General features: G+C 38.1%; 3 protein-coding genes across 3 annotated transcripts in view; 2 read left to right on the top strand and 1 right to left on the bottom strand.

Annotated features, from left to right (window-relative positions):
- The window catches only part of LOC137046500 (gastrula zinc finger protein XlCGF8.2DB-like), a 91,143-nt gene that overhangs the window by 34,712 nt on the left and 41,051 nt on the right, over positions 1-15,380 (bottom strand). The window lies entirely within an intron of this gene.
- Positions 3,422-14,255, top strand: LOC137046484 (gastrula zinc finger protein XlCGF57.1-like). Its single transcript, XM_067423732.1, has 3 exons — positions 3,422-3,550; positions 4,005-4,134; positions 12,231-14,255. The coding sequence occupies exons 2-3, from the start codon at positions 4,050-4,052 to the stop codon at positions 13,319-13,321; spliced, it is 1,176 nt and encodes a 391-aa protein (XP_067279833.1). The 5' UTR covers positions 3,422-3,550; positions 4,005-4,049; the 3' UTR covers positions 13,322-14,255.
- LOC137046487 (gastrula zinc finger protein XlCGF57.1-like) overlaps positions 3,476-15,380 on the top strand; it is a 77,953-nt gene continuing 66,048 nt past the window's right edge. Inside the window, exon 1 of the mRNA XM_067423735.1 lies at positions 3,476-3,550. The gene's annotated coding sequence lies outside the window, so the exon portion shown is untranslated. The remainder of the gene's footprint in view (positions 3,551-15,380) is intronic.

The raw sequence follows: 15,380 nt of genomic DNA, 5'->3' as shown, positions 1-15,380 counted from the left end.
GCCGCTCGTTGATCTGCCATGTGTGGGTCTTTAATGCAGAGACTCTCCTCATGTGTTTCCAGTTTAAATATAATGATGCATTTAAAAGTTAATGGCCAAACGTGTCATTACAAAAGTTCTCAATGCTGCTGCGGGTGAAATATAATGTGACAACACTGAATAAATATATTTTTGTCAGGTTAAATATTGATAGTTGGTCACTCAAACCCCTTTATCTAAACTTCTCTACTTAACCGTCGAACTCGCACATCCGTCATGTTTGTAGTTTTTTAACGCTTTTTATCCGCGTTTGTAGTTCTAATCGAATCCTCGTCCAACTCGCAATGGGTTGTGGGCAATATCAGCCGTTAGAGTGCCCATCGATCCATACTGTGAATTCGGACTGGAAATAGTAAACCATCCGTGAATCTTTGGAATACTCTTTTCAACATACTACGATTTGGGACATACTAATTCTATTTTCGAGTACTATTTAGGATGGATAGTATGCGAATTGGGACGCAGGGAGAGTTTGGTAAAGCCAGAGTTCCCCCCTATTCTCTAACCATTTATCATCATAATCTCCTCCATATCGTTTTGAAATACAGCATTCTGTGCAGAATTTAAATAGGTCTGATATGTTTAGTCAATGGCTCTGTCTAGACCAGGGGTGTCCAACTCTGCTCCTAAAGCACTACCATCCTGCAGATTTCAGTTCCAGCACTGCTCCAACACACCTGTCTGTAATTATCTAGCGCCCTGATTACCATCATTAGCTAGTTAAGGTGTGTTTGATTCAGGTTGGAGCTAAAATCTGCAGGACGGTAGCTCTCCAGGACCAGGGTTGGACTGCGCTGTGGTGATGCGTGAAATTAATGTGAAACCAGACTTTGTTTGCTTTAACTGAAAGCATATTTATGTGCCATTTACCATGTAGAAAATAGTAAATGTGTGAACAGCTGACCAATTTCAGCTGCAGCATCAGCGTGTATTTATAGTGTAGGGGGAGGGACGGTTCAGATTCCTAAGAGCATTTGATTGGAAAGAAAATGTGATGGGAAGTCTGCGAAATCTGTGATTCATTTTAACGAAAGACTGTACGTTTTGAATGCTTACATCTACTAATCGTGAATTGTCATTGTTTTGGAACACACCAGCTTATTCCTAACCTTAAGGCTAACATAGTCATACTAAAAGCTAAAAAAACCTTTAAAACGCAGTTTTTAAAACACGGTTTTGATTTCAGGGGGCCTTTAAACCATGTGAATTATGCAATGTAATTTATTATACAATAAAAAAATAAAATTCATATTCAAAATATAACCAAAAAAAGCCAACAAAAGTCATTGGAGCTTGGCAATGGCAGCAATCAGCTATATTTTCAATTGTATTTTTCTTCTCTTGTATTATTTATCTATGCTTGTAAAAAAATTTTTAAAGCTATTACATTTTTTTCCAATATCGTGCAGGCCTACTAGCAATAGTTTCTAGGGGTGTGACGAGACACTTAGCTCACAAGACAAGACACAAGATTAGGTTGACAAGAAGAGATGAGATTTTTGCACAGTATTTCTAAGAAATCCTCAATGACAAAATGTATGACTGGAAAAATAGTCTGCAGGTGAAATGTGTTAACATCATCTTGAAATTAATGTCAAATGCATTGAAAGACAGCAATATATGAGCACTGTAAAATGTTTTGCCAAAAAAACTTAACTGACTGGTTTTTTTCCTATGGGATTTCAGTCTCTTCAGACATTACTGTCATGAATCAGGAGCTTCCAGAACTTCTGACTGAGGCTGCGTGTGACCTCCTAGTCGAACATAGAAAAACTGAATAAATAACAAAAATAAATAACAGTTTTTTTCTTAGTGTCATTAAGGGAAACAGTAATCAAAGTCAAAGCTAAGAGGTGGTAAACAACACAGCCCAGTTAGGTTTGATATTAGGAGACAGGCTATTGTATGTTAAAAAATGTACACGCATCAAGGAGCGCTCCTAATAAATGATAAATGAAAGTACTCACAGTGTGAAAGCATCAGATTTAGAGCAGAATGAACGGCTTTGTTCCACTTCTCATGTTTATGGTCCTTCCCTCAATTCTCTTCTTCTCAAGACTCGGATGTGTGTTGGTTGCACAAGCGCCTCTACTGGCTGAAAGCAGTCACTATTAAACTATTGAACCTTCAATAGATGAAGGTTACATTGTCTGAGATTTTGCAAATGCTACTTGAATATGTTGGATTTGGGTAAAGATTCAAACTTCAAATATCTGCAAAGGAGTTTTCAACGGACCTAATTGTTACTGATGTTGTTGATTTTAATATAAATATTGATTTCATTTTACATTTAGATGTTACAAGTATTATTAATAAAAATATTAGAGTTATTAAGAGATTTACCTTAAAAACTCCAGATCTCCAGTTCTGTCTGAACAGCTCAACCTTAGCTGTCTGATTTAGATTTCTCCCAATAAAAATAAAATCACAATCTGATAAACACAGTGAATTAAATCAGTCAAAGCTACAACATTTGATTAATAATAAAGGCCAACTGAGGCAAAGCATGATGCGTTTGTGTAAGAAAAATATCCATATTTAAAACTTTATAAATAAATTATCTAGCTCCCACCAGATCTCCTTATGTATTCAACATATAGAAAAAGTGTGTGTGTGTGTGTGTGTGTGTGTGTGTGTGTGTGTGTGTGTGTGTGTGTGTGTGTGTGTGTGTGTGTGTGTGTGTGTGTGTGTGTGTGTGTGTGTGTGTATATATAAATAAAAAGAAAGAAGAATGACTTGAGGGTGAGTAAATCATGGGCAAATTTTCATTTTGGGTGAACTAAGCCTAAGGGGTTAAAAATGAAAGCAAATGGCGCCATCAAGAGGAACATCTATGGCGCTGCCAAACTATTGCTATAATTGACCTATAGAGAAGCTCATGTAAGTTATTCAGAGGATCGAGATGACACAAAATCAGCTTAAATTGAGTTTTATTAATTTTTGAACCTAACTGTTTGTCAAAATACAAGGTCCGGCTAATGTTCTTCCGCAAGACACAGTTTTGTTTGTTAATGATTTAATTCACTGTGTTTATCAGACTGTGATTTTATTTTTATTGGGAAAAAGCTAAACTTGCGTTGGTTGAGCTACTCGGACAGAACTGGAGTTTTAGAGGTAAATCTTCATCTTCACATTTTTCATTACAATAACTTTAAAATTAAGTAAAAATGCAAACATAACATTTGAAAGTGTCTAGGCCTAACGTTACTTCCAACAGTTCCAAACTCCTTAGAAAATGTTTGAATCTGTACCTAAATCAAACTGATTATTTTAATACTATTTATTAACATATTTATTTCACACAAGATAACAGATTTTATCTTGTTACTAATCTATGAAGGTTAGTGATTGAATGAAGTGATTTTTTTCCGCCAGTGGAGGCGCTCGAGCGACCAAAGCAGCGACGCACATCCGAGTCTAGAGAAGAAGAGAAGTGAGCGAGGGAAGGACCATAAACATGAGAAGTGGACCACAGCCGTTCATTCTGCTCTAAATCTGATGCTTTCACACTGTGAGTACATTCATTTATCATTTATTAGGATAAATATAAATCCAAACGACTAAATGAGTCGGTTCATTTAGTGAATAACTCAGAAATTAATCGAAATAAACCGATTAATGTCGTTCATTACGCTCGACGTAAACTCTTTACTGACTGGTTTTCAAATTACAATTTGTGAAGATCTTGAGTTGTGTTTTCATTTTATGTAATGTAACCTGGCAAACGTATTTTTTAATTAGTTTAAATCATATCTAAAGTAAGAGCAACATAAAAATCAGATGGGGGAGTTGAACTGTTTCTTTTTTTTTTATCAAAACAATTCATAGTGATTGTAAGTGTGATGATCATCTGCTAAATGAGCAACTGTTTGTGACCACAATTCACACCTTCAGTCAGTGAAGCCGCTCCCACAGCCGTTCATGAGAGTTTAAATGCTGGGAATATTCCCATCTTCCCACAGGAGAAGAAGAAGCAAGAAGGAGGAATTACTCCAGGAGAAACTACAGACATGCTAAAAGCTCAATCAGACATAAAGATGGAGTTTGAGGAAGAACCCTGCAATATAAAAGTTGAAGAGATGGAGCAACAAATAGGTTGGTGTTTTCCTTAATTCTCTTTAATGAGGAACATTATGATGAAAACTGACATCCTCTTAGAATATGTTTTAGTGAATTTTTTCGAGATCATACATCTCACAGTTTTATATGTCCTGAGTACATTCAGGGCGTTTCAGAGATATCCAAATCCCTCTCATTGGTCTCTAAAAAATGGGTTCATGCTGTGTGATGTTGGCTGTCTAAAGCTGGGTACACACATTGTTATTCATAGTATTCCTTTACGATTGTTTCTTGTCAGACGGTACGAACATGATCCTGTACAATACGTGAGGCACTAAAACGGACAAACGCAAGAAAACCCGCCCAGTGTTTTATATCATCAATGAATGAAACGTTCTGTGACTGTGATCTGCATTACACACAGGATTGAAATGGTGGTTACAAAGAAATCTCTAGTGCTCATTTTGGTCATTTTTGTCTGCAGGACTGTGCGCCAAATCTTCGGACACAGCCAGAATTTTGTCTGAGGTCAAATCTAATCGCAGCGGTCATTCATCAGCTGCCGGAAAAACATGTCAAAACTAACGATCAAAGACTTAATTTTTTAACCAAGGATCAGGGAAATCTTTTGGGATTTGATAAATGTGTTTACATGCAAACCAGTAAACTGATAATGCAAGTAAACCGCGTTTACATGACTATTAATAAACCGGGTTATTTACCTGTAGTGACGTCAAAAATAATAATGTCTGTATCTGACTCAAAGGATTCTAAAGTTAACTTCTTAATCCGCACCGGATCGTGGGCGGGGGCGTCTGACGCAAGTGGGCGTGTCTACTTATAATTACTTTTGTTTTATACACACTGTTCAATCAACTATATCAAACTATGCATCATTTGAAAGCTAAAACACTCAAGATTCATGTTCTGAACTCGTTTTTGCAATAAATACACCAGAGGAAAGGGTTAAATTAAATGCTAAAGCAGTGGCTATTTAAACATTAGCATAATGAACGCGGTACTCATCTTTCATCTCCTGACGTTCAGATCAGATCGGACGAATCCACAAAACAACAGCATACATGTCTGTAGGGCTGCAGCTATCGATTCTTTTTGTAATCGATTAATCTGCCACTTAATCGATCGATTAATCGATTAATCGGATAATAATTACTTTTTCTTTATTAAAGAGCAATAAGAGACAATAAGATGGGTATCTTAAAATTAATATCTAATTTGTTTTCTTTTTAGAAAAATTAAGTTTTTGCTGAAATTGCTTACATTAATAACTTTGAAACTAAACTATTTTAATGCATACAATTGCCATATTATATTAAATAAAAAATCTATTTCAAATTACTTTCAAAAGGTAAACATAGTTCAATCTAAAACTAAACCTACAACCAATACATCTAAATAGTAGTAATATAAATAACAATAATGCCAATATAAATAATATAAATATTCTATAAATTCTATATAATATAAATATTCTAATATTCTATAAATATTCTATAAATAATATAAATAACTAAACATTGTATTTATGTTGTGCAACTTAACTTTCATGTTTCAGCTTCAGCTCAGGCATGACATAAGCATTTACTGTCTTATTTACTCCTTTACTGGAGCAAAATGTATTGGACAGGTTAACTTGGAAGAAGAGATGTGCGGATCAGCTCTATCGTCACCGAATCAGCTGTTAGAAGCAAACCATCCACCCGAACCCGGTATTCTCAACTTCAAATCCTCCGTGTTAAGCGCGATGCTATTGTTTACATTAACCAGGGTCGACAACCTATACATCACACGGAGGAATAACCGCTAGAACGTGATCAAACGCGAGATATGTTTAATTCAGTTAAAGTACATCACACATGCTGATCTTTTGAGCTAATCATTCATCATTGTAACACAGCTTGTTTTAAGTTAGTAGCTATAAATATGATTAAAGTGTGATATTTAAATGACACAAATCAATGAAAGCACGCAGCTCTGAGCTCTGAAAGCACGAGCGCTATTGCTCATCACACACACACACGTGCGTGCAGCTGGTTCTGACGTTTGTTGCGCCTAGTAGGCTATTGAGAACATCTAATGGTGCATTTCGAAGATATTATCAAGTAGGATATATAAAGTCTCATTAAAGATTTCACACACATCACAATGACGGTGATCCATGTGCAAAGCTGCAAACTCCATCGAGTTCATGTGTTTGGAGTTGCTCGTATCTCCTCAGCTGACGCGTGAACTGCCGCAAATGAAACTTAAATGTTCAGCGTCGCATCTTGAAGCTCAACACGCAGTTGTCTTCATTTAAAAACAGCGATATTAAATGATATTACCAGTGCTGATGCCCGGCCGCTCTCTCTCTCGCATTGCGGTCTTTGTTCTCGACATGAGCTGAAAACGAAAGTTAAAGAACGACGCGCATTCATTGCGTTTTAGCGTGAAATGAGAGTTCCGCATCTTTATTAAAATCAACATAGTAACAATTTCTCTCATCCACCTGCAATTTTTGGGATGTTTACGCACCTGAACCGCGGATATAACCGCAATCCGCTCATACTCCGAGTCCTTACACAAAAAATGTCTTTCTGCAACATCTGTGTGTAGTTAAATGGACTAAGCGAAGCATCGAGGCAGGTGATTTTGCCTCGAGGATTTTTTTGATTCGATTAACTCGAGTTACTCGATGAATCGTTTCAGCCCTACATGTCTGTGTAAGAGTCCACTCTTCAAAATGCATCCCACTTTTAATCCAAAACAACGAAAAAATAAGGGGAAAAAACTAAAAATCCTCCGTTGTTTGTATAAGCGTTTTGCGTTAAGAGTAATCAATCATGTCCATTTTCAATGAAATAGCGATTGTAAGCCTTATTTTGACAATCTCCCCTGTACTGTGGACTGTTCCGGTCATATTAAACCCTCCCATGTCTCTTTCCTTCAATCACAAGCCCGGTTAGGAAACTTGCTAGAAAGGGAGTGCGTCACTGGGTGATGCATCTGTCAGTCAAACTCGCCGGTCCTTAGTTGGATAAGCCAGTCAATGCCTAGCCAATGCATAGCCAGCATAGATTTGATTGATGGATGTAGTAACGAATCAAAAGACAATATTTTGCGTAGTTTATGTAAGAGATGTCGTAAGAAGCATTAGTGAATACCTCATGCTTACTTAGCTGTTACTTAGCGTCGTCTTCACGGTTTTCATTCATCGTATCCAGCGCCTGCCAGTGTGAGCGCACACACTTACACACAACGCGCAGACTAAATTAGAGACTGTTTTTATCAACTAAATGAGTTTTTTTACACTTGTAAATTCTGTAAATAGTTGTTTTAGTTATCAGGGACTGTATGCATTATAATTAGCAGTTTATTGCAGATTTATTTGAATAAAAAATACTCTTTACTATTACACAAATGTTCTAATATAATTGGACTTTATTGAAAGGACGCCCAGTCTTTTTTGACATAAAAGCTTACAGAAGCTACATTTTTGAGAGAATCGTCCTCAAATTTTAATCAAAGCATGATCAGACATTCAGTTTTATATTTAGGTTATTTCAGGGCATTAAAATTAAAATCTAATATTTTTTTCCATAAGGGATTAATAAAAAAATAAAAACGTGAGTCACTTACATGCATATTTCCCCTTGTTTTAATCTGTCCCTATACTACTTTGAGTTATGACTTTTGGGTAACAATTTAATTAATAACAATTAATGGGTAATAATTTAAAGTGTCTAGTTTAAAATAAGACCACATTTATGGATATAGACCATAGGGTTTAAGAGCTGCAGACATTTTTATTTGGGGTATGTCATTTTTTTATTTATTTCTCAGGGCAGGGCGAGGGTTAAGAGGTTAAATAAAGCGTGCACTGTGTCAGCGGGAGATTCACGGCTTATTTAATCCCTCATGCAGTTACAGATGCAGCGTTTTGACTGAACCTCTTCTACTTTTGCTGCATGAGATGAGAACACATCTTTACAATTTTCTTTTTCTTAAAAGAGTCTGTGTTTGTGATTATATGTCCTTATTTCATGCAAAACACTAGCTCGCTCTGTCTGGATGTGTTTAAATCTGCTCTAAATTTGCGTTTTTGTCACCCATCACACGTGCTCCTCAGTAAGCCGATAGAAAGCAGGTTAATACGTTTACATGCAGCGCGAAATCGGGGTAAGAGGCAAAAAACTACCTGTCCCGATCGGTTTATGCTTGCGCTGTTTATGACCTTACTTCAATAAAAGAAAACGGGTTACTGCGTTTATATGACCATGTTCTTTGTCGGCTTATTAGGCATAATCCGCTTAAAGGTGGGATAAGTGCTATCTGGTAACCGTTGTTGATATTTCAAATCACCAAAACAAACCAAAACAAACACACCCCTACCCCCAAAAAGGGTATCTGCCCTATATTGATAGGTCCGCCCCACACATACGTAACCCAGGCAACGACTATGGCAGAATCTGTGTGTTACTAATCCAGGTCGAATATTCAATCAAAAAGGCATCCCTTCCATCACAAAAACTCAATCTGTTCTCATGAACAAATAGTACACAAGCCGACAGTCCAGCTAACGACACATTACAATTATGACAAGATTAGAGTTATAGCGATCACAAAACACAAACTGTTCTCATGAACAACTCGATAAAGTTAGTAGGGTATACAAGCGCGATAGTCCAGCTAACGACATATTACAACTATGACCGGATGGGTAATATAAGCCCCGTTTCCACCACAGGAACTTTACCCAGGAACCAGGAACTTTGGGTGGTACTCGGTGTGTTTAGACCGCAGGAACCAGGGTCTAAATGAAGTTCCGGGTAAATATTTCCCCCTCCAAACGGCCCTGCTCGCGAGGTAGTACTTTTTCAAAGTTCAGGAACTTTCGAGGACGGGACTTGGGCGCTGAACATGCTGATTGGTTGAGCTCACGCAGCATTTTAGTTCAACGGGCATTTTTTAAAGTCTTTTGCGAGGTTCGGTCTACGTTCAGTAAATATCAGTCTTGCTCTCTGTCTGATGGCGCGCGGTCGTCTGAGCCATCTCACGTTCAATGTCCGTAATAGCTGATAATAATATACATTGTCATTTTAAATCTAGCTTTACAAGCTTTCTGAATATGCTGCATGCTGCTGAATCCGCATATAGTGCTCTTTTCTGTCGTTGTTAATTACCTCTTTAGTAAACCTATACATAACCAGCAAAAGCAGCACAGCTTGAATCTCTTCCATACTCGTTATTCATTTTTTTTCACCATGTAAACGACCTGACCGATTACTTTTAAGTGTGTGTCCTTACATGACGTGACGGCGCGCGCCGCGCTCATGTTGACAAGAGAGGAATGTAATTTTTTTTTGAGGGGTTAACTTTTTATTTCGTGAGTTATGAAGATAATGTTGGAATAATGACACAGCGTATATTGCCCCGGGCAGTTTTTACTTTAACTGCTCATGACAGAAGATTTTTTTTTCTGAGATGATTATTACACTTTACAACAAATAGGCAGCTATAAATAATACTGTATTAGTCCTGGTGGCCGTTAAGAGTTGCTATGGCTACAGTTAACACACTCCAGCTGCTGGAGAAAACAGTTGACATTTTTGATGCGGCAGACAAACTGCGTGTGACAAAATGATTGCGTTTGAAAGTCATCACATGTAAACACCAGATCGGTTTAGATAACGTCGCATGTAAACAGTCCACTAAATCTTTCAATCGGTACACTTATAAATGATTACTGTCCTTCACTGATTTGGAGGAGCAGTCGCGCGCAGTCCTACATCACCGGACTAATTTGCCTAATCTTCTTGGAACTTTATCGCGCTGGAAACGCAGACAGCTGCAGGTCTGCAGAGGGAGAAAAGTTCCTGTAAAAAAGTTCCTGGTACAAATTGTTCCGGGTAATTTTGGTGGAAACGGGGCTATTGATGTAAAGAGGAAACAAACATACCGGTATATTAGGAGTATAGTATCTTACCTGTCAAACACATTTTGTGAGCTGATGCTTGAAACCGTGAGGAGATTTAGATGCTCCATATGGTGTGGAAATGAACGGGTCTTTATTATCGTTGGAGTGAGCCACAATACGATCGCAAATGGACAAACAAGCGAACATGACACACGAGCATATTCAAGCAAAAGCAGCTTATATTAGTTCTTTCTTGGCTAATGTCCGTCCTGTGTGACTCGTGTGTTTTGAATAATGATGCGCACTGAGCCTCTCTTCTCACCATAGACACGCCCCTTACCTGCTGATTGGCTACAAGTTTGTTATTCCACTCGGCCCGAGTCCTTTTTCTAAAACGGTTTTGAAATAACACTTACCCCACCTTTAAGTATGTGCATGGAAACGCACCCATTGATTCTATGTGACTATATTAAATGATCAAGACAGTGAGTGGGTCCTGACACGTGTTGGCCACTCCAATTATATGCTCTAGATATAACTATATATTACAGCAACACATCCTCCTTTGCCTTTCAGACAAGGCTCGTGTTTAAAACAATAATCTTGGGGGGTTGATTAATTTAAAGGAATGCAATTGTCAGGTTGTAGCCAGGTTTCTGTCAAACGGCACATTCAGGTTATGAACTAATTACATAACTATCAGTAAGTGTTTTTGAGGAAAGGGGTTGAATATTTAGCACCTCGAGCTTTATCCAAATGGTCATCTATATTATATCTGTTTATTTATTGAAAGTAATAACTTGAGTCCTGGGGCCTATTGCACAAAAATAGACTAGATTTTAAATGTCAGAACCTCTAGTAAGTTACATGTACTCAGGAGGGAATAACAATACATCTAAAACGATTTGCTAGTAGACTCAGTAGTAAACGAGAATTGTGCTTAAGTTAGTGTTGTCACGATACCAAAATTATGACTTCGATACGATATCAGACTAAAATATCGATATATCGATACTAAATCGATACCACAGTAAAAAAATAAATAAATAAATAAGATAAGATGCTTAATATGACAACAGAACTTATTATTCTTTGTTATTTTTTACTAAAAATTCATGTGGCCAGCATGTTCCTTAGGGCATCATTTTGATTTGAACAATTATTGATCAATTGATCAATTACTATTAAAATTATCTCACAAATTTTTGCTATCTCAATGTATTTTTTACAATGGGGTAATTGTGTTGCAATAGCTTACACACAGCACAAGAAAGCTTGATTTCGAATGGTAAATTGAATTTAAAAAGACGAGTAAACAGTAATAAAATAAGAACAAATAAACAGATTACAAACAATAGCACAAATAAATGCAATAGAATAGAAGATAAAAATTAAAAAGACTGCTTTTTTTCAGGTAGGTCTAACATTCAGATAAGAAACTGAATTTAAAAAATGCATAGTAATTACATTTAAAACAACATTGGATAATGTTCTTTGTAAAAAATTCAATAGCGTACAGATGAAACTATTAAAGTTACACAAGTTGATCAGTCAAGAGCAGTTGATCGTTTGTCTTTTTGTAGTTTGAATAACAAATGACTGCGGTCCCTTTAAGACTAACAGACGCATGGATCCTAAACACTGCTCCTGTTACTCGTTCTTCCTGAACTGTTTGCGACTGTGTTTACGTTAATACTCTTCCAGATGGGCACTGATAATTCTTTGAGTGTATTTGACCAATAATATGCTGGAAAAGGAAGCAAATGTTTGCACTTGTATCATGTCAGAGGCAGCTTTATTAGGGTAGGCTATGTGTGTGTGCGCTTCAGATGTGGAGCACGAAATCTGCGGGCATTAGCTAGAATTAATTTATGTGCAATCCCGCGCGAAATTCAGACCGATCACACACTAACACTAACACACTGTCATGAGGAAAAAGTCCAGCAGAACGCGCGTTCGCCGTGCTCAGAGGTTAACCGGGCTGAGTGAGAATATGCCGGTGTGTGTGTCAGCTCGCTGACGGTCGGAGAGGAGAGCGCAGCTAATATCGATACTGTAAAAACTGAGAATCGTATCGTTTCAGATATTCCAGTATCGATATATATCGAAATATCGATATTTTTGACAACACTAGCTTAAGTAATGATGGACTTTATTTCTTTGATTCTCATTTGACTTCTTAAATTTAACTTGAGGAATTTAATGTTGATTTCAGACTCGATGGAAGTGAATGAAGACAAAGAGCATCATTTCAAACATGAAGATGGAAAACTGACATTTAAAAATGAAGATGAACAACATCCGTTTCGAAAACCTCATGATATCAAAAATGAGGATGGAGAGACAGTCGTTTCAAAGCCTGAAGAGAATTTCACACAAACACAAGCTGGAAAATCTGCAGGCAAAGGATCTTTCAGCTGCTCTGAGTGTGGAAAGTGTTACGTGTATAAATCAAGCCTTAATATACACATGAGAATGCACACCGGAGATAAAATGTTTATATGCCCTGAGTGTTATAAGATTTTCATTGATAAATCAGCCCTTAACAGACACATGAAATCTCACACTGAAGAAAGGCCGTTCGCATGCACTCAATGTGAAAAGTGTTTCAGACATAAAGGACACCTAAATGAGCACATGAGGATTCACACTGGAGAAAAACCATTCGCATGCACTGAGTGTGGAAAGAGTTTCATTCAGGAAAGAGACTTAAATGTGCACATGAGGATTCACACTGGAGAAAATCTGTTCACATGCACTCAGTGTGGAAAGAGTTTCATTCGGAAAGGACATCTAAATGTGCACATGAGAGTTCATAGTGGAGAGAAACCGTTCGCATGTCCTCTGTGTGAAAAGAGTTTCGGCTACAAAAGCGTTCTCAACACTCATCTGCTCTCCCACACTGGAGTGAGATCATTCAGCTGTGATCAGTGTGAGAAAACATTCGCTTCGGCATCAGGCTTAAAAATACACCGTAAAGTTCATGCTCCTGTGAAGCCTCACATTTGCTCTTTGTGTGGAAAGAGTTTTTCACAACTACAAAATTTAAAAGAGCATGAGCGTGTTCATACTGGTGTGAAACCTCATGTTTGCTGTAGCTGTGGGAAGAGCTTCTTTATATCAAGCAACTTAAAAACACACCAGAGAGTTCATACTGGAGAGAAACCGTACGAGTGCTGCTACTGTGGAAAGGGTTTCGCTCGGTCCGATTCCTTGAAAAGGCATGAGAAAGTTCATACTGGAGAGAAGCCGTACCAGTGCTCTTCATGTGAGGAGAGTTACATTCAGATTGTTACAGTAGAGTGATTTAACCTAAGATGTCCTAACATGAGTTGTGAAGTGTGAAGTTGAATTGTCAACCACTGTAACATGATTAATAATGATATGATTCAACTGAACTTCACTGACCGTAAACACTTGTTTTGCGTTAGAAGTTTTTCAGGTAAACTGTGATGAGATTTAACTTTTCAGTCAAGGTTCATGTTTTGTGAAAGCATTATTGCAGTTTTTTTTGTGGCAGGTGATGCAATCAGTTCACTAACTAAAATAAATAACCATAAAATGGCCCCACATGGCTATGTTTACATGCACAACAAGTGATCGGGTTGATATGCGCGTTTATTTGTCATAAGCTTCAAATCGGAATAGATTTTTTTGACTTGCGCAGACACGAATATGCCAAGTTTCCAGCTATTTGCTCATAATTATTCTACTACATTGGTTCTTTATTTGTTTTAAACAGCAGATTTAGGGTGCGTTCACACTTGTCATGTTTGGTTCGATTAAAACGAACCCTGGTGCGGTTGCTCGTTTAGTGCGGTTCATTTGAACATATGTGAACGCTGCCATCTGAACCCTGGTGCGCACCAAACAAGCGGACCGAGACCGCTATAAAGACGGGTCTTGGTCCGCTTCCAAACCAACTCTGGTGCGGTTCGATTGATATATGAACGCAACACGGACCAAAGACATGTAAACGAACCAAAAACCGGACGTAATGTCACAAGATGCGACGCATAGTCAGCTGATTTGACGACGCGGAAAGATCGGTGTATCCAAAATGAGTAACTTTAACGTTAGAGGGCAAACGTGGAGCAACGAGGAAGAGCCTCATCAATATTTGGTCTGACGAGCATGTTTCGAAAATGCCAGAAAAAACACACAAAAAGCAAACCTAGCTCTTCTCATCAAAGTTCCTGTGTTGCCCATTATTAGCAGGTACAGACGACAGAACGGCCGTCTCTTTTGCATAAGAGACGCCCGACTGTTCTGCACAACGGAGGAAATCCTCAGCGGGTAAAAATAATGCCACATGTACACGCATAAAATGATCGCGTTTAATCCGCACACAGCGTTATTTTGAACATTTCATGAGCTTCTCATGAGTTCTCTGGTAAAAAAATAATGCCATATGTGTTACACGCATAAAATGATCGCGTTTAATCCGCACACAGCGTTGTTTTGAATGTTGTGAACATTTCATGAGCTCTTCATGAGTTCTCTGGTAAAAAATAATGCCATATGTACACGCATAAAATGCCCGCGCGTGTAATCCGCACACAGCATTGTTTTGCATGTTCGGTAAACGAGCTCCTATGTCATATAAGCCGACCAATCAGGTTGATACCGTCTCCCTATGCCTTTGGTTCGGTAACTTAAGGTTCGCTGTTAAAAATGCCAGTGTGAACGCTAAGCGGACCAGGACTATTATGTTTGTTTTTGTTTTTTGGTCCGGACCAAACAAACCGAACTACAAGTGTGAACGCACCCTTAATCTGTTTCTGGTCATAATTTGGAGGCAATGAGCATATGAACCATTTTGCTGTGTTGTTTATATTTATCACGCAGTAAAATGCCCCATCCCACGCCAGTAGATGAGAATCCGACCCGAGGACTGGTGGGATGTTGGCTCCACTTCACAGACGCTGAGTGAAAGGGTTATTTTAGAATGACGAGACTCATTTATATGACCGGAAGAACAGCTCGTTTTTTCTATAGAGATTCTTCGGGATGAAAAGTGCTTTATAAATAAAATCTATTATTATTATTTCTATGTCGCTGCAGTTGTCTGGCTCTCACCAGACCAAGTTAAATTTAAGACTGAACATTGGTCTGGGGAGTCTGCTCTGTGTTTTCTACTGCACAAGAGGCGTGATCAACGAGCATTATTCAAATAACTCTGTACACAATTGGATAGTCCTTCAACCAATCAGACCACAAGTGGTGTGATCAACAGGCAAAGTAGCCAATTGCGCACCAGGTGGATAAGCCGGTTTGTGATTGGTCCCTGCAAATTTGTAACAGTCGGCAGATTGGGTTTAGCCAGTCTAAATGCGCAGGCCTTTCTGTTTTGGTTTTCAAGCCG

The sequence above is a fragment of the Pseudorasbora parva genome, chromosome 18 (assembly GCF_024679245.1).
Source record: "Pseudorasbora parva isolate DD20220531a chromosome 18, ASM2467924v1, whole genome shotgun sequence".
Classification (NCBI taxonomy): Eukaryota; Metazoa; Chordata; class Actinopteri; order Cypriniformes; family Gobionidae; genus Pseudorasbora; species Pseudorasbora parva.
Note: the sequence above shows the minus strand (reverse complement) of the source record. Positions and strands in the feature narration are given on the sequence as shown.